The sequence below is a fragment of the Fistularia commersonii genome, chromosome 35, assembly GCF_037954325.1.
Source record: "Fistularia commersonii isolate RoL2024-O1a breed Wild chromosome 35, RoL_Fcom_v1.0, whole genome shotgun sequence".
Taxonomy (NCBI): domain Eukaryota; kingdom Metazoa; phylum Chordata; class Actinopteri; order Syngnathiformes; family Fistulariidae; genus Fistularia; species Fistularia commersonii.
The window spans coordinates 3,576,262-3,599,499 of NC_141318.1; the positions used below are offsets into that span (position 1 = coordinate 3,576,262).

General features: G+C 47.6%; 3 protein-coding genes across 3 annotated transcripts; 2 read left to right on the plus strand and 1 right to left on the minus strand.

Moving 5' to 3' along the window:
• Positions 1-2,064: 2,064 nt before the first annotated feature.
• Positions 2,065-4,922, plus strand: nthl1 (nth-like DNA glycosylase 1). The gene is made up of 6 exons (XM_086142895.1): positions 2,065-2,328; positions 3,215-3,471; positions 3,553-3,723; positions 3,790-3,949; positions 4,268-4,373; positions 4,452-4,922. The coding sequence occupies exons 1-6, from the start codon at positions 2,121-2,123 to the stop codon at positions 4,744-4,746; spliced, it is 1,197 nt and encodes a 398-aa protein (XP_085999021.1). The 5' UTR covers positions 2,065-2,120; the 3' UTR covers positions 4,747-4,922.
• A 169-nt stretch (positions 4,923-5,091) lies between these two features.
• Positions 5,092-10,677, plus strand: nherf2 (NHERF family PDZ scaffold protein 2). The gene is made up of 6 exons (XM_086142894.1): positions 5,092-5,732; positions 6,779-7,075; positions 8,966-9,151; positions 9,476-9,629; positions 9,710-9,936; positions 10,045-10,677. Exons 1-6 carry the CDS (start codon positions 5,526-5,528, stop codon positions 10,207-10,209), a joined length of 1,236 nt encoding a protein of 411 aa, XP_085999020.1. The 5' UTR covers positions 5,092-5,525; the 3' UTR covers positions 10,210-10,677.
• A 3,220-nt stretch (positions 10,678-13,897) lies between these two features.
• Positions 13,898-22,976, minus strand: tnpo2b (transportin 2b). Its single transcript, XM_086142893.1, has 24 exons — positions 22,787-22,976; positions 22,029-22,128; positions 21,691-21,766; positions 21,450-21,599; positions 21,162-21,268; positions 20,917-21,050; positions 20,729-20,810; positions 20,166-20,288; positions 19,967-20,085; positions 19,534-19,594; positions 19,254-19,425; positions 18,843-18,995; positions 18,495-18,720; positions 18,255-18,426; positions 17,789-17,983; positions 17,503-17,661; positions 16,978-17,065; positions 16,779-16,877; positions 16,584-16,679; positions 16,073-16,148; positions 15,859-15,958; positions 15,704-15,778; positions 14,738-14,865; positions 13,898-14,413 (listed from the first exon to the last, which is right to left on the minus strand). Exons 2-23 carry the CDS (start codon positions 22,125-22,127, stop codon positions 14,758-14,760), a joined length of 2,670 nt encoding a protein of 889 aa, XP_085999019.1. The 5' UTR covers position 22,128; positions 22,787-22,976; the 3' UTR covers positions 13,898-14,413; positions 14,738-14,757.
• Between the last annotated feature and the right edge of the window lie 262 nt (positions 22,977-23,238).

Consider the following 23,238-nt stretch of genomic DNA (forward strand, 5'->3'; position numbering starts at 1 on the left):
ATTTAAATTAAAGGCATTTAAAAATACTAAATAGATTTACTATTCTGATTCAATTTTGTAATAATCATTAAGATTTTTTCAAATTAGATTTTTGCAAAAATGTTAGTTGATTTACATATATCTGCTATGTGTTTCATACAACATATCCAAATGCTCTGCGGACAGTGAAGTAGGAATTTCACTGTACAGGGAAACACATTTCCACACTTTTCTACACTGTACATGTGACAATAAACAGAATCTTAAATTTAACGCTCTTTCAAACTTTCTATGCAGTTTTCTTGCAAATTTTGCGTATGTGGATGCATATCATGATATGCATACTTTCTTGTCATCATTGCCTTTTCAACCGCGTTCTAATAGGGGCTGAACGAGCTGCTCTCAAAACAATAAAACCATACCTGTGACTGTTACAGTTACGTGCAGTCAGCGGAGGCAGGAGAGGCAGTGCCTCACTTGCCAATCTTGGAAAGATAAAAGTGTAAAATACACAAATTATTAAATTTTTTTGTTCATCAGTGATTTGCACTATAAAGGTATTTTTCATTTATCTTCACCAGTTTTTGGTTGTTTTTTATTCAAAATCCCAGGATTTTCAAATTTACTGTTCAAATAGACATGCAATAGAAGAGACATGCGGTGAGACTGTTGAGCCTCACTGACTGCTAACATCCTCTGCACTCAGACCGTATTACTGTCTCTCTTTGTGTCACTATTAAAATGTTTAAACACTTTTGCTATATGAACTACATCTCCAATGTACAGTGTTTTTGTCAACATTTGTGTGTCTGTTACTAATTTCTTGTGCTAAGTGATCATAAAACGTCTGCAAAGAGCCACTAAGTGAGGCATGCAGTTCTCCTGCCTCATGGTAGGTAGGCACTTGAGATTCCAGGGATTCTTCTTGCAACTACTCGGCTGCAGAATACAGCGGTTCACCAGTGATGAATCTCACTGCACGTCACTGGACTAATAACAATAACAATTAGCATTATTATTGTTAACAATAACCATTTCTCATAGCTGTGTAACCAGTAATAACATATTCTCTTCAATAGCATCTGCCAGCTGCTCATCTAGTTACACAATTTATAATTATATATTGTGTAAAATTCTGTATAATTATTCATATAACATCTCTATATTACCCCTTCTGTGGAGATACAGTATAATACATCTGTACATTTATAGTTCCATCTGTATATTGCCATCTGTTCATCATACTAATCACTACCTATTTGTTCATAATCTGCACATAGCAATTATCCACCATACTTGCACTAGCTGTGATGTGAAAATGAAAGATTGTTCAAAGGAGAGTTGTGCATGCCACACTGATGTCCTGTCAGAGCTCTTTCAGCCGTAGACTGATACCACCGAGGAGCTCCACTGAACGCCACAGGAGGTCTTTCCTACCTGAGGCAATCAGACTTTTTAATTCCTCTCCCTTTGGCCGCGGGGAATCTCAAAATCTTAAACCTTAAAAAAAAAAATCTCACCCACTTGCTGTGAATTGTAATAATTTATCTGTATATATGTTCATCTGTGCAATAATTCATTTCATAACAGCTTCATGTACAATATTTTTCATACTCTTGTGCGCTCCTTATCTTTCACTTGGTACTTAAGACACTTTATAGTTTATTTGTATTTCTTATTCTCCCCTTTTTTAATGTTTATACAATTTTCTACTATTATTTATTATTGCTATGTTTTTCCTGGTACTCTGGCACAACAAATTTCTTCGGGATAAATAAAGTTGTTCTTATTCCTATTCTTATTCTTATTCTAGGGGAGAATTGATCCCCGGTTTAAACCACGCCCCCTAGTAGGGCTAAGAGGCCACGCCCTTTAGTGTCCGCCACACAGCTCTTGATTTTAAAAAGTTGTGAATATACATGCAAATATTTCTATTGTTTACAAAAATACTCCTCATATGAAAAATAAAAATAAAATATCAATATTTTCTTAATCGACAGACGTGTTGTTTATGCTTACTTAACGCCGTCGTCACACCACCACGTGACCCAAAACCGACGAATGAGAACCGAACTTCAGCGCGCGTGTGTGTGTGTGCATATACATTCCAAAACCTGCGCACGAGGGTCTCCCGTTCAAACATGACGTCGCCGTATTTCGCGCACGCCAGGTGTGTCGTCACGCGGGCAGGTAAACACGGTAAACGCGGCGGCGCATGCGCACCGGCGGCCTCCGTTGCGTCCAAACTCACCGGCGGAAGGACGGCGGCGGCGGCGGCGGTGAAAGAGGAGGAGGAGGAGGAGGAGAGGGTGTGCGACCTGGCAGCCTCGTCGGCCACCGTAGCTGCAGGTAAACGTTATTCGCGTTTAAAATTTGCGTGAGTCCACGATTTGCGTGATTCAACGATTTGCACAGGCTTGCTGACCGCGGTATTCGATGCACGACCTCCTGGTTCTGCAAAAACTTCGTCCCATTTACTTGCACATATATTTCTTTTTCTGCATATTTGTACATAGAGATGTATCTGTATTGATTGCATATTTCGGCTCTGTTTCTACTTTGAACATACGACCCACTGCTGCTATCAAACTGCAATAGAAGTGCAATATAAGTGCAATATAAGCCCTTTTTTGCATCAATCAGGTGTTACGATATTCATTTACCTGAAAATGCAGATGTCATTGTTGTGACATTGTGCATACTGCTGCTGTAAATATGTAAATTGGAGCTTCCCTACCTGCACTTTACTCCGAAATATATCCAGATACTGTAAAGATACTGCTGCATACAGAAGTACAATAATGTGTGTCTAAGGCTTGTTTTTCTTGTGGGAAAACTAGATTTTACACCAGACTGATCGTGAACTTTTGGATCAGATATTCAATAAAAATCTAATGATTGTGATTTTTGGTCTGTAATAACAAGTTCCATTGAGCCTTAGGATTTGTTAGATTTTAGCTGGATATTCAAATCGGGATCAAGTTAACAAACATCAATGGCTACGGGCTTTAGATTTATTGGTTTTTAGCTGGTTAGCGACACCGCATCCCCACCAGCTGATAGATGGATGTCCTACAGGAAGAACACTGGGGACTCAGAACCTGTCAGTTCTTGATTTTTAAAGCGTGGCCACGTCCAGATTGGTAAAGTTTCATGTTTGCCGCGGTCTTTGTCTCCTGGGTGGCGGGATACTGGTGCTGCAGCATCAGCCGGTAAACAAAATCATATCTTGCAGGGGGTCGACTTGAACTTGCACGGCCCAAAACCGAGGGAGACGTCGAGGCGGCCCCTTCGCAGCGCCTCCGCGGGAGGAGACGGCTGAAGGTGGAGTACGACCCGGTCGATGCCGCGTCACCCGTGAAGGCGGAGCGCTGGGAGCCGCCGGGCTGGGAGAGCCAGCTGGGATTCATCCGCGAGATGAGGAGCGGCCGGGACGCCCCCGTAGACAGCATGGGGGCGGAGAAAAGCTACGACGCCGAAGCCCCCGCCCACGTGCGTTCAGTCGCAGACTCCCAAGTTCCTTTTAACCCCCTCAGGACCGTGTCCAGTAGTTTCCGTCTGATGTGGCCGCAGGTGAGACGCTTCCAGGTGTTGGTGTCCCTCATGCTGTCCAGCCAGACGAAGGACCAGGTGACGGCGGCGGCGATGCAGAAGCTCCGAGCCCACGGCTGCACCGTGGACGGGATCCTGCGCACCGACGACCAAACGTTGGGGAAACTCATCTACCCCGTGGGGTTCTGGAGGGTACGACGTCCCTTTTGCAAACCCGATCCCGTCCCGAGCTGCTTCTCACCGGGTTCGTCTCTCCAGAACAAAGTGAAGTTTCTGAAGCTGACGGCGGCCATGCTGAAGGAGCAGTTCGACGGAGATATTCCAGACAGCGTGGAGGGGCTGGTCCGCCTGCCGGGGGTCGGACCCAAGATGGCCCACCTGGCCATGGCCATCGCCTGGGACCAGGTGTCCGGCATAGGTGGGCGCCGCACATGAGTCATACAGGAAGTCCTGTTTTTTTCGCCGTTACGTCGCCACCTCTCATGACCGAATTAAGAAAGTCTTGTACCAGCATTCTGATGTTTGCAAACAAATTTCACGTGAGAATTACCTGCCGAGCAGAGCGGATGAATCCGTGGTTGTGCTGCGCTTTTTTTGAAAAAGATGCCTTTGTTTACAATCGCCAGTTGGACTTTTGTTCGGCAAAAATCGCAGGTAGTTCAAGATTTATTGGGGGTCATTTATGTGAATAAGATGAACGAGACAAGTGCTCAGAGAGTTTCTGGTCTTTCTCAAGGCGTGGACACCCACGTGCACCGCATCTCCAACCGGCTGGGTTGGCTCAGGATGCCGACCAAGAACCCCGAGGAGACGCGCAGGGCCTTGGAGGAGTGGTTGCCCAGGTAACGGCCGAACACACGCGTGTCCCGCGCGACCCGATGGAGTCGGGAAGTGGTTTGATGCCCGTTGCTGTCCTGCAGGGAGCTGTGGAGCGAGATCAACTGGCTGCTCGTGGGCTTCGGGCAGCAGGTCTGCCTGCCCGTCGGCCCGCTGTGTGCCGTCTGTCTGAACCGCCACACCTGCCCGTCCGCGCACAAGAGCCCCCCCAACAGGAAGTCCGAAGCCCGGCGCAGACACTCGCCAGGCCAGGCTCCCCGCCGCCGGGTAAAGGCCGAAGCGGGGCAGGAGTTTGACCCGAAGGAGGAAGAAGCCGAGGAGAAGCCGACACCTGGATGTCAGTCCCATCACTCAGAGAAGAAGAACAAACGGAGATGATGTGGATTTAACAAAACGCACCAGCTGGAGCCTTATCGTTTGTTGGACGATCACCGGGCAGTGGCGCTGAGCAACTATATAACTTTACAGCAACTTTTTTTTCACTTGATAAGATAAAATATTTCTGTACAAATATTTTTCTGATATAAAGTAAAAACACGGCAGAGAAAGGGGAACATTAGAGGAAATGCAGTTTTTTTTTTTGTTTGTTTGTTTGTTTGTAGAAATATGTGTGTGTGTGTGTCTGAGCAGTAACTGCCATTTAAACCTTTTAAGGTGCAATTCCCTTCCGCCGCCACACGGGGGCGCTGTTTCACCAGTTGCGAATGGCCTCACTTTCTCAGTGGAGCGGGAGGAGGGCGGGAAGAGGGTTGGAGGTGGAGGTGGAGGTGGAGGCCAAAGGCACACCCATCCGATTACGACTTGCACTCTCCTAATCTGATCACTTGGATTACTCCCCTCCGATGGACGGGACCCGGCTGCACCCCTCCTCTCCCACCCACCCACTCCACGGTTTTCAGTCCCAATCCCACGCGACTCTCTTTTCCTTCACACCTGGCTTTTTTATCTTTTTACAATTTAAAATGGATTGAACCTCTAATCTCCGCCCTCCTGGACGGCCGTGGATTACAGATGGACGTGCACCATGCCGGGGGATGACGCTCAACTGCGATCCGGGCCGTGCAGCCGCGCGCTGGGTTAACAGCCCAGACCCCCCCCCCCCCCCCGCCCCCCTTCTTGGACCTCCCGACCGGTTCCCGTCCTCCTGACCCGCCGCCATGGAGGCCGAGCCGAGGCCGCGGCTCTGCTTCCTGACCCGCGGCGAGCGCGGATACGGCTTCCACCTCCACGGCGAGCGCTCCAGAGGGGGCCAGTTCATTCGCAGGGTGGAGCCCGGCTCCTCGGCCGACATGGCCGGCCTGCGGGCCGGGGACCGGGTGGTGGAGGTGAACGGGGAGAACGTGGAGAACGACAGTCACCATAAAGTGAGTAGAACGTGCATGAAAGAAAAAAAGAAACCGAGCCGATGTGTGCCAGAGCAAACTGCGTGGGAAAACAACCGGCCCTGTACCTGTTTGACCACTTTCCAGTCGCCGGAGGAAGAGGAGGAAGAGGGGGGGGGGGGCTTAAATGGGTCAATGAGCGCATTGTGTAACGGGGATCACCCAGTGTGTGTCTGAGTACAAGTACGACACTCAGAAGATTCAAGGGTGTCATGACAGAGGTCAAAATATCAGGGTCAACAGTCTGGGGATGCGTTAGAGCGTCAGGGGAAATGTGGGGTAAAAGACTATCAGCCAGGTTGGAACTGGCAGGAGGTCTAGAGCAGGGGTCGGCAACCTTTAAGACCCAAAGAGCCGTTTGGACCCGGTTTCCATGGAAACACTGGGAGCCGCAAAAAATTTTGACATCTAAAATAAAGGTACCACTGTATATATTGCTTTTTATAACCTTAACACTTTGTATAAACTAGTGTGTACAGTGTTACTTATGAAATCCACAAAGTGCCACGGAGAAAATTAAAAATTTCATTTATGGAATGAAAACATTTTGAAAATTTCGAGCCTTGGGCTTGTAGCGTAGCCTTGACCTGAATTTTAAAAATAAATTGGCAAAAAAATTATCGTGTCAGTAAACAATAAAAAATAAATATTCGGAAAATATCCTCATTAATATTTATTTTACCCGGTTATTGGGACTTCTGCTCCCGAACGTCTGCGCACAGCATCAGCAAATCGGGATTATACCAGCTGGCGGGTATACCGGCTTCCGCGAATGTGACGTTTATTTTTAATAAATATAATTTTAATATATCAAGATCACAATAATCTTCCAACTTAGAACTAGAATTAAAAACAGGAACCAAAACAAATAAAATATTTATAATATATTTTCCCAAGCCACTCGGAGCCGCAGTGTAAGGATGAAAGAGCCGCGGGTTGCCGACCCTCGGATCTAGAGGAAAACCAAAGAGAAGATTTAAGGATGGAGTGAAAGAAGACATGAAGTCCTATTGACCTGATTCTTGCAGGTGGTGGACCGGATCCGCGAGGTTCCCCACCGTGCGCGGCTGCTGGTGGTGGACCGGGACACGGACGACTACCTGCGCGCCCGCGGCCTGGAATGCACGGAGGACCTGGCCCTCGTGATGGGGACCCTGTCGCCGCGGCCCTCGCCGGGGCCCACGCCGTCCGTCTCCCCGGTGCCCAGGGTCTGCTCGCCACCGGTCTGCTCGCCACCGGCGCCGCGGGGCGAGGACACGTGGCGACACGCCGCGGCCGAGGCCGAGACAGCCTCGGTGACGTCCGGCAGCACCACGGATGCGGAGGTCAGTTCAAATATCCAACAATAAACAACGACAAAACAATTGGCGAAACAGCAAATGATTATATTAAATGTGTAAAAATCTGAAATGAATCCAAAAAATTCAGATCGTATTGGATTCGATATGGAGCTGCTTCTCATGAACCTGATTATTTTATTGATCTGTTCATTAATCCATAACTGAGACAGTAGAAGTCGAGCCGGAGCATCTGAACTCTGCCATCTTAGAGTTTAGTTGTTTGTTTGTTTGTTTTTGAATATCCATCCCAGCACGAGTAAACGGTCCCCCTGCGGCGCCAGACGATCTGCGCTGCTATAGTTAGCATAGCCTTTTATCGGGACACATCTTACTCCCTCTGACCTTTGACCCCCGAACATCATTAAGCCGTCGGGACCCCATTAATTTGCTAATCAGCACACATTTTGTTCTTAAAAATTCTTAAAAATAACATTGCTGAAATGAAGACATTAACATTACTCTTATGTAACTGATTATTACAAAACAATTGTGTAAAAAAAATCTGTAAAACTGTAAAAATAATCAATCATTCAAATGAACATTAAATGAGCTCATATTTGATCATTTAGGATCTGCCTTTTATTTAGTTTTGAGATTTAGGAAAGTTAGAATATTAGCTTTGATTGACAGGTCACGGGTTTGCCGCTAGCGCCCGCCGGCTCGGGCGTTTGCCAGACGGCAGGGGCGGCAGACGTGACGGGGCAGAAAATCCTGCGCCCGCATGTCCCGACGAGGGCATCGCCGTGACGACCCAATGTCAGCCGGCGGCGCTTGGAGACGGAGCTGTGTGTTTTAGCACCAAACAAAGGATTGAAGGGACCAGCCGCTCACGTCAGGCCGCCATCTGTTTAGCCACGAGCCAGGGTAAATACAGGCAGGCGCATAACGTCACTGCAACAACAACAACCAACAAGGCGGTGCCATGCATACGCACGCAGAGGATCCTTTTCCATTCTGACGTACAGTGTGTGTGTGTGGGTTGGAAAAAAGTGGGTAACCACAATCATTTTTGGTGATATTCAGCCTAAAATCACTAAAAATTTCCCCAAATTGTTGATACTTGCAGATACTTGTGTAATTGTTGTGTGCAGCCTGTGTGTGTGTGTGTGTGTGTGTCGATTAATTTGTGCCAGCATGACAAATATAGCAATCAGGGCAGTGACATAAACAGTCTCCTGGATGGCTAGGAGTGCTGTTTCCACGGCAACCTGACCTGTCACCGTGGTAATCTTATTCACCGAGCTCTCCCGCACCATGTTCCGGTGTCCGCTACCATGACATGCCCAGCAATACCGGTGTTATTGTTGTGAGCCTGTGCGTGTGTGGATTTGTGTGTGTGTGTGTGTGTGTGTGTGTCCATTGTTGATAGAGCAGTAAGTACAGCGAGATCCATCAGGAAGCCCTGAGGTCACCTTACCCACGACGCTGCAGCCACAGCCGCGCCACCAGACAGTGCTTATCCTCGGATCAGGACTCGGACCACCGCCTGGAACATGCATACACACACCACATCACACACACACACATCGGCCAGCAGGGTAGGCTCTGTGAGTCATGCAAGGTCTCCAGCCGTGTCTCGGGTTATTAGCCTGCGGTCACGTTCTGATGTCCCCCAGCCTGATCCACTTAGCCCCCCCAGCTAAGCGCAAGGCAGGACTTTCACTTTGCTAGCTCAGTGATTAGCCGCCGCCGCCGCCGCTGCCACCTGCTCCTTCGCAGGGGTCTCAGCCGATTAAACCTGAATGACACACGACTCAAGCCTACTTAAATGACCATGAGAGGGAAAGTAACACCCCAAAACAATTGCGATTAAAGATGCTAATTTACAGGAATATTTTCTTGCTCATCCTTATGTGGCCTCCTCCCGGCCTGCAGGTGGAGGCGTCACCCGAGCCGTCGGCGGAGCTCCTCCCCCGCCTCTGCCAGCTGGTCAAGGGGGAGAACGGCTATGGATTCAATCTGCACAGCAACAAGAACACGGGCGCGCAGCTCGTGCGCTCCGTGGACCCCGGCTCGCCCGCCGAGGCTTCGGGCGTCAGGCCCGGCGACCGGTTGCTGGAGGTGAGCGAAGCTTAGCGCGCCTCCCGCTGGCCTGAACACAGGAAGTGGAGGTGGAGCCGGGTGGGGATGTGCATGCACGTGTTTTGATTTTTTTGTTGAGGGCGTGCACAGTCACAGGGGGATCGGTGTCAGAAGGAAGTGAGATCATGGAAATCAGTCTGTTGATATTCAAATTACAGAACCTGCGATCAGGACACCGTTGTCACGGTGGATCTCTCGCTTCCTTCCCGCGTCTTTTTTTTTTCCCATTTTCCATTTCCCGGATTCTTGAGTCACGTCCTTTGTTCACTGTTTTTTTTTTTCCTCTCACTTCCTGTGTTCCAGGTGAACGGCGTGAGCATCGAGGCCCTGAGGCACTCCGAGGTGGTTTCCCTCATCAGGTCGGCCGGGGAGGACGTGCGCCTCCTGGTGGTCGACCCGGAGACGGACGAGCTCTTCCTCAGGCTGGGGATCACGCCCACCGGTAGCCACGTCAAAGGTCGGGCGGCGTACGTTCACACGCTCGCCGCCGTGGTCCCCCCGGCGGGACGTCTCACGCGTTCTTTCATTTTCTCGCAGAGGTCTACATAGACGAGTCACCCGCGGAGGCCGCCTGCTCCACTTCCACCTCCTCGCAGACCTCTGACCTCCACGCCGTGGACGCGCCGGTCATACAAGTCACGCGGACCGGCTCCCCCGACTCGGACGCCTCGCCGAAACAGAGGGCAAACAGGAGCTCCGCCTCCCAGTCCTCCCACAGCTCCACCACGCAGTCCGAGATCAGCAGCTCCGACATGAGCATCCAGGTGCGTGTGCGAGCGAAACGGAAAAAACAGGACAGAGATAAAAGATAACACACACACACATGGAAGACAATAAGAGCTTGTTCAGATTTGTGCGTGTGTGTGTCGAAGGTGGCCGACGAGGACGACCGTCGCGTCTCCGACCCGTTCACGGACAGCCTTCGCCTGAGCCCCACGGCCGCCGAGGCCAAAATGAAGGTCCTGGCCGGCCGCAAGAAGAAGAGCGCTCCGCCTATGGACTGGAGCAAGAAGCAAGAGATCTTCAGCAACTTCTGAGCGGCAACGCAACGCTGACGGTTTCCAACAACCCGCATCGCTAGTCGATAGGCCGTACCGATGTGTGCTGTCTCGAGACGGCGTCCATATAATGGTCCGACCCGCTCCTGCTTATCCCTGATGTTGAGATGTTTGTCGCAATAACATCCACATTTCATTGACGTTGCTACCGATTTGTGGGTTTAAAAAAAAAAAAAAAAGATTTCAAGCACTTTCCCACGGAGGTTAATCGCGCTCAGATGCTCAGACTCTCCCGCCGAGTACTTGTAACGCTGACTTTCTGTTGTCGGACCATGAAATGGCAGACGAACGGATTCAAGAAGTGTCTTTGGGTGTAGTTTGTTAGAGAAACATGATTAAGCTAAAACTGTAGATGCTGATTTACCCGCGTAGTTTGTTTTGTTTTGAGGCTTTCAAGAACTTCTCACAATGTGAAATAAATTGTTAGAGACTAAGTGCAAAATGCCAGATGTTGCTGAAGGGTGTTAGTTGTTTCGGGGATGCAATGGTTTCCTGTGTGAGCGTGTTCAGCCGCTGGTCCAGTGAGAAAAAGGGACGTGACCTGGTAGTTTGGGGGCGTTGGAGGCAAAACAAGGCTGCTAAGTGATCCTTGCAGGGTCAAATCCATCCATTCTATAACTTTATATGTTTTTTAACCCCAGAAATCTGGATTTTTTTTTTTTGTCTTAGGCAAGTTTTATTATTTCACTTTAATTTTTTTCATTTATTTTCAATATATTCACTTCATCCGATGGATTCAACCCTGAATAAATCGATTGGCCGAATATACATGCAGAAATAGCTCTGAGTAGAAGACGATACAAGTATGAACAAATAGGGTAGTTGAAGGGAAACAAAATAAGATATTAAAAATAAATTTTTCGCATTATCTTAAGAGCCCTTACTGCCATATTTATCTAGAGGAGTATTAGTTTTGGCTCAATGGGTCCTTCGTCTCTCCCCCCTTTTTAAAAAATAAAAATCATCAGACCGGCAGTCCTTCATGTCCAGCCTTCACCATGCATCAAGTTTATTTCCAAAATGCGTCTAGATTCTTATTTTACACATAAAATTGTCAATCAAGAGACTCAAAAGCATTTATTTCCATTCCCACACTCGGAAAAACAAAGTCCTTCAGCCTCCGGCCACGATTTCATGCTTGATTTCTTAAAATTCTAAACAAAAATATCTTAAAAAAAAAAAAAAAAAAAAAATCTTCCGCATCTCATTTTTATCTGTACTTTTTTCCCGGCACTGCCGTGTCCACAAGCCTGTCAATCATCCGACGCAGCCAAACACAGTCCGCACGATTCTCAATTAAAAGAAAAATAAATAAATAAAAAAGGGGAAAATACTAAAAAGGGACAAACCACCCCAGCCCAAACAAAACAAAAGAACGGAGAGACTACACAGATGGAACAAGGCCCGGAGTTTCAATCGGATTGTCAGAAGTGATTGATCGGATCGAGTCACAGTTTAGGTCGGATTAAGTGCCAACGTCTTGGAATTAAAATAAAAAAATAAAAAAAAAAACACGATAAAAATAAAAAAAAAACAAAAGGTCCCTGTCGTCAACGCGTTGGCTGAACAAATCTTATTGGGTGATTGATTGTAAAAGCCCCGTCCACGTTCTCACATTATTTAATCAGCGTGTTCACACCGACATTAATAAACTGGCGGATGGATCCGGATTACAGAGACGGCGTGATCTTTTATCCAGGTCTTAATTGTGTTAATAAATCCGATCAGGTGACTGAATCGCCTCATCGAAGTGGATAAAAAGGGATTGCTCGGCGGGAACATCAGATTACAACATCTGGACCAGATTATTTCCCGGCCATTGAGGTCATTATGTGTAAACACACTCGAGGTTTTTCTTTATTTACCTTTATTTTTTTTTTCTCCCCCCAATGGCCGCTTGCTCTTTGGCAGTGTGCTAGCTCTGGGATCGCTGAGGTGCGCGGTGCTGCCTTCACGTGGTGAGCTGATGGCGCTGCATTAAAGGGCGATCACATGACTCTTAAACGTCTTTAAAAAAATCTCACACACACACACACACACACACACACACACACACACACAGACACACACAGTGAAAACATACAGTACATGCCCACTACATTATTCCCCCCGTCTAGGAACAAACAGATTTGGCCCCCCGTACTTGCTGAGACGACGTCATGAGCGTCATCTACTGTCCAAAAACATGCTGAAAAGGCAAAATAAGAGTTCATGCGCAACTACTCATGCAGGTTCTTCTCTTACACACCCACACACACACATTAATATGGCAAGGTTAGTCATTGTAAAAGTGCGGATTAGTCGCAGTTTCACAAAGTTGCTTTTATTTGCCATTTAGTATTGGGATTTTTTTTTTTTTTTGCCAGTCAAAGACACTTAATTTCACAGTGCAACACAGTATGACAAACACTGACATTAGGGGTCAAGACATTTCATACGGGCGAGGTTAAAATTAAAAAAGAAAAACAAAACAAAAAAATTACAAAAAAATAAAATAAAAAGTGCAAAAACAACTCAGTTACTGAAAAAACAGCCTCAGTTCAAATATTCCTGTGTTAATTATCCACTATTGAATTGACAGAAAAAAAATAATAAAAAACAATAAAATAATAAAAGAAATAAATCAGTAGCAGCAAAAAACAACCAGAAAAAAAAAGAAAAAGAAAATGGACCACTTTTAAAACATTATAAAGATCACAATGACATTGCCGATCACTGCTGTTACTTAAGATATCAATATGGCATCAAATGGATATCAGTACAAATGTAGACACGGACGCGCGCACACACACACACACACAAGCACACACACACACGCACGTGTGTGCAAAAACACACACGTACACACACACACACACACACACAAACACTTGGTCACAGTAAACAGGTGCCAAGGACATTGCGGTGGGGAGTCAAGTTTTAGCTCGGTACCATGTAAAAAATAAAATAAAATAAAATAAAATAAACAAATAAACAAAACAAAAACGGTAATTTCACACAGTTAAACACAGAATGCCAAAAATTAAGGGTTTTTTACAAAACTGCACATGCACAGGCGCGCGCACGAATACACACACAAACACCTCAAAAGGAGACTAAGTAAGGATGCGTTTTTTTTGTCTTCTTATTTGCGCCCTCCCCCCCCCGATCGCCTACCCTCGTCATGAGAAAAACAAAACCAAAAAAAAAAAAAAGGTGTTAGCCCTAATCCTCGCCTCCTAGAGGAATGGTTTCCGTGACACCGTGAGGAGAGCTGGTGCCCTCCGGGGGGGGAAGGGGGAAAAAAAAAAAAAAAAAAAAAAGCGGTGAGGAATATGTCTGAGCAATGGATAGCAATGAAGCAGCACTCTGGTCCGAATGAAGGTGAAGGAAAAACACGGACGCTGGATGGCGGGATTTGTCTTAGCGGAGCTCGGCGGGCTACAGATGATGCTGTTTTCGATGGAGATCCCGTTCCCCGGGCAAAGAAAGAAAACGAGGGAAACGAGATCGCCCGGTTAAAGACCACCGCCTGTCCCTCGAACTGCATAGTCGGTCGCGTGGAGAGTCTGCGTGGTGGTGGTGGTGGTGGTGGTGGTGGTGGTGCCGCTCACGGTCGGCGCCGCGCACTGCAAGCGCGGCGTATGGGCAAGTGTTTCTGGAGTTGGAGTCCGTGTCCGTCCGTCAGTCAGTCGCTCGGTCGGTCAGGCTATTGGTTTTCTCGTTGAAGTTTTAAAGGATCCCGTTAAAAATGTCAGCCGTCCCCCAGTCTTCCCCCGACGTCGCTGTGGCTCGTTTTTTTTTTTTTCTTTATAAATCCCTGCCTTGTTATTTATTTCCCTCCCTCTCTTATCCCTGAACGCCGCCCGCACCCGGCCTCCGTCCCCCCGCCTCCCTCGCTCGCTCAGCCGTCCGGTCCTCGCTCGTTCGTCCCTCTATCTGTCCCTACCGGTTAGTTTGTTTTTCGTTTTTTTTAATTTGTTTATTTTTTTCTGTGTCGGGTCCCTGCCTAGTTAATCTAGAGGTGTCCCCCCTGTCCCTCCCTCCCACCCGCCCACCCTCCCGCTATGGGCATACACATAGGGCGTGGGGGCCGTCCGTCAGGGGGAAGCGGCCAGTAGCGTCCCTCTCCCTCCCCCCAGATCAGGGCAGTGCAATACACAGATGGATGAGTTTCCCATTCACCCTCCTCCTGCTGGTTCACCTGGACGGACAGAAGGGAAACACAAACTTCAACCGAGAGTCCGGCACTTCCCGTTTCAGTCAGTACCCCGACTTTTCATTGACACGCCTGTTTTTTTTTTCCGGTGGTGCACCGTATTCTCTTATTTGTCCGAGGCGGACGATAAATTGCCTGGAGGGGGATCACCTATTTTTAAAATCCACCAGCCGTGGTTGTTAAGACGTGATGAGTCTTCTAAATTTTCAAATACAACAGGGCTGATAACGCAGAGCGGCACGGCTCACTGAACGTATACGACCCCCTCCCCCGTCCCGCGGTTTCAAAGAAGGGTGTGACAGGATGTACCTCTTGGGTTGGTCGAGGCTCTAAACGCCGTAGCAGGCCGCCAGTCTCTCCTTCAGCAGCGGGGGGAACTGCTCCGAGAACTGCTGCCAGTTCTCCTCCCCGACCTGCTCCTTGAACCCGTGCAGGATCTGCATGGGGGGGGAAGGTGGGAGCGTCAGGGAAAAGCTACAGTGCTGTTTTGTTTTGAAAATACGGTAGAACCTCGGCGTACGAACGCTCCTAGTTACAAACACGTCGGCTTAGGAACAGAATTTTTGATCAAATTCTTAATCAAACAAGTTTTGGTGCAGGAACACACAAACAAAAAAACAAACAAACTCATGGGTTTTCCGCATTGTGTAGCTGCAGTCGTGCGTTGTTTACGTTGTTTATTGTTGTGTTCTACTGTGTTGGAATGCGTTTTGTGCTTTTCTCAGTGAATTAGCCCTCGTTTTGGCTCCCAAAAAAGTTAAAGGTGTGCGTAATAGTAGTGTTAGGAAGAAGTTCATTACAGTTGATTTGAACCAAGAAATAATTGCTAATTGGGAGAGAAACGACACAGCTCAGTCAACCATCTGTAAAATCCTGGCTGCAGGGGTGACTACGTGAACAAAACAAAGGTCACGAGTCTTAGAAGAAGTAGAAAAGTAATTGTTAGTTTGGATTAATATAGACAGCTTCCTAATGATAGCATTAGCGACGATCTCAGAAGGCTTTTCTGCTGTTGGCGGCGTGCAGGGGCAACATCCCCCGCCCCTGCAGGACTGGACCAGACAGAGGCTGACAGACTTATTTGAAGCACACAAACGCAGCGCTTAAAAGATTCTACAAAGCTAGTGGAGAATTTTGGTGGAAAAAAAACAACAAAAAACAGTGGATTATTTCCTGCTACGTGAATCAGTTTAGAGTTTACTAGTTTGCATTCACGTCCCTCCCAGGGGGGAACAAGGGGGGTGGCTTAGCAGAGGCTGGATGGGGGGGGCACACCTTGTAGAACATGTCCCTCAGGTCATCTTTCGGATTCACCCAGGAGGCCACCGCGTCACAGAAGAAGATGAAATCCTGTGGGACAAACAGGTGAGCTGTGAGAATTGTGCTGCCTTGTCAGTGCGAACGTGCGCGGGTTCGGGGCGCTGTCTCACCTGCACCACGCCGCCAGGGTTCACGCCGATCATCATGCAGATCCCACGGAAGGCTGAGTCCTTCTCCTCATTGTCCCTGATGTTTCGCAGGGACGTGCACCTGCCACACACATGCACACATTTGTATTTCATCCCATCCAGATAGAATTTGGTTCAATCCTTCACATGCAAACAAAACACGTGAAATAGAACTAATGTGTGTGTAGGAACACACCAGGGCCGGATGAATTGGGGCAGCATGGGGGCAACCTCCTGGGGGCAGACGTAGCCCAGCCGCCCAATGGTAATTGCTGGGGAGAGATGAAGAAGGGAGTTCGGGATGGTGGAAAAAAATATAAATACATATAACGCACACACAGTATGTGTGTGAAACATACAACACAACTAGCAGAGTGGCTTCAGTGTCAAAACGGTTTAAATGTATAACCAATAATCAGCAACTGAACCAAATAAAATGATCCTCAACTTCAAAACTACTTCAAAGACATGTTCTTCTCAAACTGAAAACTGTTTTTTTTTAATGAATCCTAAAACAAAACTGTCAGATGATAGAGAATAAAATTCATGATGTAAAATGAAAAAATGAATCGTCAAAATAATGTTGAAAAGCTTTATCTGTCCATATAGATTATCTTTACTATATCATGGTTAGATGATATTCAGTACTTAATGATGAATAATCAATACGCTAGTTTAAAAAAAAAAAGGTCTACTGGTTGCAGTACCAGTGTTCTCCAGCAGGGTCTTCGGGGTGTTTGGTCGATTGATGATCTCAACCAGCTGACTCAGAACCATGGAGATGTAGGGCTGCATTTCCACACCTGATAGAAAGCACACGCACCCACACAGATTCATATCTATAAATGCCGAGTCTGGCTTCGTCACTTGCGACAGCGGCCGTCAGATCTGCTGCCACTCACCCATCTGCATGCAGATCTCCCCGATGGCCCAGGTGGCGTTGTTGCAGACCGATATGAACTCCGGGTTCAGGTTCGTACCAAGAATTGGCATGAATTCAGCTGTGGATCGGACACAGAACACACATGCGCGGATCCTCAGGTTTGTATTGTGCGTGTGTGACAAAGAGATGGGAAGGTGAGCACGGTGCGGTAAAATTACCGATACACGGCTTGACGTGAGGGAAGCAGGCCTTCGTCAGGTCTCCCAGCAGAGCAAACGAACTCTGCCTCACCTCAGGCATCGTATCCTGGGACAACACGGACAGAGACACCGGGGAGAACGTGAACACAGACGTACTGAGGAACCGCCGGATTGGCCTATAAATGACGCAGCGAGCAACTTGAAACGAATTCAATTTCCCCGAAAAAAAAACCCAAAACAAAACCTTGAGTGTTGACTTGAAATTGATTTGGCGGAGCTGGAATGTGTTTTTGAGTATGGTTGAGGCCAATGTGAAGACTCGTGAGTCCCCCGGTGTTCTTTTTTTTTGCATATATTAATATGATTTAGCTTTGTGTGATGTTTGAGCCTGAAGGTATTGAGTGAAGAAAAAAAAAAGCCTCTGGGGGTGAATCACACAAAAGAATCTTATAGATTCATGGAACAGATGTAAGGTGGAAGAAATGGTTTATTTAAGGTTACACAGAACAGACACACACACACACACACAGGGGCTCTTCTCACCTGCATGCACTGGAAGAGCAGAGTCATGATGTTGCTTCGAGCCACCAGCGTGTCCACGTGGCCCCCAAGTCCCTCGGCCAGGCCGCTCAGCAGGTCCAGGGCCACGATCATGAAGTCCTTGTCAGGAGCTTCGTACTGGTCTGGCTGCTGGCTGTACATCTGCGACACACACACACACACACACGTACTAAAACAGTCCCGCTTTCGTATTCCTGGAGATGGTTCTTGAAGTGTTGGAGAAGGTGGTCCATCACCGCCACTCCCATCCCCTCCTAGCTGCACTTACCATGGCCTGAGCCAGTGTCTTCTGCACCAGGGTGACGCAGCGCTGGTAGACGGGCTCACAATACGGCAGGAAGCCGCTCTGCAGGGCGGTTGCCACGGACGACAGGCACTCCAGGAGCGGGAAGAGATCCTTGTCCTCGTCCTTGAGCTCGTTCCACTTGGCGATCAGCGGGGGCATCAGCTTCTGGATGTACTCCTGGGGAAAAAAAAGCCCCCAGAATATTTTAATTTGGGGATCAAATGTTATTCCTCGCCACGTACAAAGAAATAAACTAACTGTCTCCTCAGAATTAAAGCAAATTGAAAGCTTTTGTTTTTTTTGGCAAATGAAACAACTGAACTAATTAAACCCACCATCCAATGTTTTGGAAAACAAGTTAATTCACTGAAGAAGAATAAATAAAAAGATTACTTTTTTTTTTTTTTACAGGGTTATGTTACAAATCTAAAAATGTGTGTGTGCTCACAGGCTGATTGAGGTGGTGTCCCACAGAATCCGCCAGCGTCCCGATGGCGTCGTACAGGATGAGCAAGTTCTTGTGCTGGTACTTCCCGAAAGCAAACACCAGTGTGTCCAAGATAAAGCTCAGGTAAGGCACCAGCTCCGTGCACGCCTCCTCCTCCAGGGTGGCGAACGCGCTGAACACAAAGATGCCATGGGTACGAGAAAGGGGTAGGGGGACATAAATCCCATGACAAAGCTGTACCTGCACGCCGCCTCCTGCACCCTCTTATTGCCGTCCAGGATGCGTTTGAGCAGCTCGGTCATGAGGGGCTTGAGGTGAGCGTCGGGGGGCTGGCTGACCACCCAGTGGGCGTAGCGGCTGAGGGTCCAGCAAGCGATGGAGCGGACCAGGGCCTTCTTGTCGCACAGACACTGGATGAGGTGAGGGATGAGTTCGGGCAGGTACGGCACCATGCCCTGCATGCAGCCTGTGCGAAGGAAAGAGGGGTTACGGGCGGGAAGTCGAAGGTTCTCCGTTGTCAGAGCGTAGCCGACATGTTAAGGAGGAGAAAATTTAATTCTGTAAAGCTCTGATCAGATTTGAATTGACCTTCAGCGATAGCTCCGAGGACCAGGATCCCGGACTCCTTGATGACCCAGTCTGGGTGGAAGAGCAGCCCCTTCAGCAGGGGCAGGAGATGCGGGAGCAGCTCGTCACGAAACACGTTGGCGAGGACATCCAGAGCGGCGGCGGAGCATTTCCCTGGAGCACAGCACACACGGAGGGGGTTGGGGCTTTGAGAAGGTGATGCTACCTCGTGGCAGCGACGGAGGCAACACAGATCCCAAGAGCAGATAAAGAGGCAGGAACAGGCAGTATCCAGGATACAAAAATAGATCTCCGGTTCTCTTTTTAAAACAACCTGATCATGAGATCAGCAGTACAGGGAGGAAGCATGTGTTTACTTCAAAAGGGAAAAAAACCAACAACATAAAAAGTGTTTGAAAGCCCAAAACTCACTTAGGTTCCAATCGGAGAGGGTGTCATCGTCGTCGTCTTCGTCTTCATCGATGTCCTCGCCCTCCTCGCCCTCTCCGCCTTCGTGCTGCAGGGTGACAGTGCGGGACTTGTGGAAGCGGGGTTTGATGTCCTGCTCGCTGTCGGGGATGGTCTCGTCCTCCTCGACATCGCCCTGCACGATGAATGACGGACACGGGACTGAATAAACGTCCTGCAGTTAAAAGTCTTTTTTCCTCCTCGGAGAAGCCGGGAGGCTCTGACCGCTCCCGGACTGACTCACCTTTAGAAGAATAATATCGATCTCTGAGTATTTCATCCCGTTAACCAAGATTGGGATTAGTCTGGAAAAAACAACAACAAACAAACAAACACCATCACTTATTGGCTGACGCACTCCCACGCGTGCTCTCCTGGCATCCACTAGGGGGCCGAACGGAGTCAAATGTTCCAGACTGCATGAAAAAACAGCAACAGCGCAGGAAGAGGAGGCAGCATCAAGGAGCCGTGAAAAGCATGGGGAGATTGTATAATCTAATACGTGTTCCCTAGCGTGGAAACGATTTCGATTGCAATATAAAAATGAAACCATAGAAAAGATCTCATGTTGAGGGCAGAGAATAAATGGACGTTTTTAAACAGGAAGAAAAAACACAAGATACATTGTTGAACCACTCCAATCTTATATCTGGAGCTGTAGGCTTCTGAACACTTACTGGACCAGGTGACCAGACAGGGCTTCTTTACAAATGGGCTGCTCGGCCAGAGTCAGCCAGAACTCGCAGGCCTCCAGGGCCACGTTCTCATCTGGGTCTTGGGTTCGCTGCAGCATGTACTGGTAACACACAACAATCGCTGTTAAGGGACATCCTCCGCATTGGTTTGAGACAGAGATGGATCGGGTCGCACCCTCACCTGGATGATGCTGTGCATGTGAGGGATGAGGCGATCGATGCGGACCTCCAGCAGCATGACCAAGGCCCTGCACACATTCTTCCGCACCTCGCTGTCCTCATCGCCAGCCAGTGCAAACAGACTCTGAGTTCCATAACAGACAAAGGAAAGCGCAGAGGGAGCGCGGGTTAAAGCGTCTGTTCTGAAAATGAACAGAGGCCGCGCCCCCCCCAAGCACATCTCATTCACATACTGATGCTTTTTTTCTTGCTGTTTCAGGGTTTGGAGCGTGTGATGTGACAGATTTAAAACCCAAATGTACCCTCAGAGGAAAACAAAACTATTACGGGTGTTAGTTTTATCACAGATATTCATTGTTATAAAAAGATGTAGATGTGAGTGCCTTGGTGTCAGAAACAATAAATAAATAAACAACTAAATAAATAAATGAAATAAAATAAAAATCAAAATTCATGCATAACATGTATGAAAAAAAATCTACACATATAATATGAATTTTTGTTAGGAGATCCACTCAAGAATAAGCAGGAACCAGTGGAATCTCCCGACAGAAAAAAGCTTACCTCGATGAACGTATCAATATTATCCATCAGGGCCTGAGCTCTGCCGATGATGAACTGGTTGACGCAGGCGATAGCGTGGGACCTGGGGAGTTGGTGGTAAGGGTGCGATAATGATGAGTTTGATAATTGGACATGCAGACGGCGAGAGGGATCCTTCCAGAAAAGAAAAAGATCGGTGATTCTCTCACCTTATCTTGGGGCTACAGTGTTTGAAAAACTGCAGGAACTTGGGGATCATGATGTTGAGGGGTCTGTTGAGAGCATCGCTATCCAGCAGCTCCGACGAGTCCTCGCAGATCTTCTGCAGGGCTCCGAAGGAACCCTAAACATTAGGGAGAGATCAAACTTACATTAAAAAAAAACAACAAAAAAAATAAAAGCAACTTTAATTAAAAAAAGATAAAAAATAAAAGTTTTTCATGTTGAGCTTTACCTCACAGGTGTTATAGTCCTCAGAGTTGAGTAAATTACAGAGCTGGGGCAAAAGTTCTGGCCATGTCTGCAGCTCCCCTTTGGAGGCTATTGTCGTGATCAGGATACCTTGATGACAGAGGCAACCAAGGTTACACAACAATAAGTCACAACTGCGAGAAGCACCGCATTCGCTGGAGCGCAGCCACGCTACCTGCATGTATTCACCCACCTACGTGGTGGTCTGACTCACAGCTGCAAGGAAATTTAGCTCACAACACTACCGCCGTCTACCTGCTCGGGCACCCACCGATCGTGGCTCTGATGAGCGGCGAAGGGTCTCCGATGTTGTTGAGGCATTCCCGCTTGATGAAGTCGGCGACGTTGGGAGGGAAGTTCTGGTAGTGAGCCTTCACGTTGTTCTTCAGTATGAGACCGCTCAGGGAGCGGGTGGGTTCATCTGCGGGCGGCGAGGTGGTAGTGGGACAAATAAGAGATTTTTCAATGACGGCTTCTGCGTTACTTGTTGTGATTTTCCTGCGCATACCTACCCTCAGATTTGAGACTTGTGAGGACAAAGATAAGATAGTTATTGAAATCTGGAAACTGGTTGAGCTGCTCCAGTTTCTGTCAGGTGTGTTAAGTAGTGTAAAGACGCTCATATGGACAGGCATGCACAGACACACCCACAATCCCAAAAAAACAACAAACCATCACAGACACACACGCGCACATCATTATAATAATTCTATAGTGTTTGGGCAAACAAATCACAAATCTTCTGGCACAACAGCAGTTATGATGAGCTCAAGCAAAATGTCATTTTTCCCCTCTCCCTCACTTATAAATAAACACACACAAACGTGCAAACACACAGATTTAAGGATACTTCTTGCACAGCTCTTTGCGTTGCTGTGTCTGGGGACTGTGAGTCCTTGAGAAGCTGCAGCACTTGCTGGAGACCCTGCTCGTCCGGCTGCCACTCCATCCTACAGGACACCAAACAGATTATAATCTATTTATAAAGGCGACTTGAAAACACGCCTGCAGCCTCTAGGAAACCAAAATCCAAGAATTAAAAAAAAAGACAACTTGTAAAGCGTTTTCCTGTTCAAGTCACTGCTGTCGACGTGACTACTAATTTTAAAGAGATGACACGCATACCGCAAATTGTGTTTGTCTATAATCCCGTGAAATACGGCAGCGCGCACATTTATGTCCATTCTGGTGTTTATTCGGTGCAGGCCTAAATCATAACAAACGTCCCAAAGAAACAAATATGCGGCGTTCCTTTAGAAACCGGGCGGAAAAATAACATCAATAAAGAACTGAGCAGCCTGACAACAGGAGGCCCAGACGACACGGGCGCTAATGTCTGGCGAACGTTAGCTTAGTGCCGCTAATGATACTTAACACGTACCGACCAAGCGATTCTCTCGGGGGGAGTAAAACAGAGTAAAGCTAAGTCTTATTTTATGGCAAATGCGCGTAGAGATGTTACCTGTGTGTTCCCGACCAAAGCTCGAAACGGGGCGCAAATACCGCGCATTAATATTCATAACAGAGCAGTCGCACCTTAAACCTACCCGGCAGCTACTAGTAGCACGGCTAGTTAGCATGAGCTTGAAAGTACCGCGAAAGGTTTACCTGATCTCTCCGATGCGTCAGATTTATATTTATGAAGACAACAGTTCCGTCACGCCGTGGTAATCAACATTAAATCGGATATAACTGCGGTGCCCGTCGCTAAATACAAACTTCAGCGCTTGATAGGTCTATGTAGTTGCTATGCTAACTGGTATGTAAGATTGCATGCCTTTCAATCAAGCCGGTGGTCGATGTGACCGCGCTCGGCTTCCGTACTGGGCGGACTGTTCGGTTGCTACGCAGACAGCCAAACTAATTTCAATATAAACGTTTGTTTAACACACTTAACGGTAATATGTGCTATCGTATGCCATATTTTTTTTGGTTTTCTATTATTGTACGACCGTGTTGTAGTTATCGTTCTCAAATTATTTCATATGTATCGTTTTATGTGGTGTTACTTTGTGACCACTAGATGGCGACATATTCTCGGGACTTAATGATGTATGTAC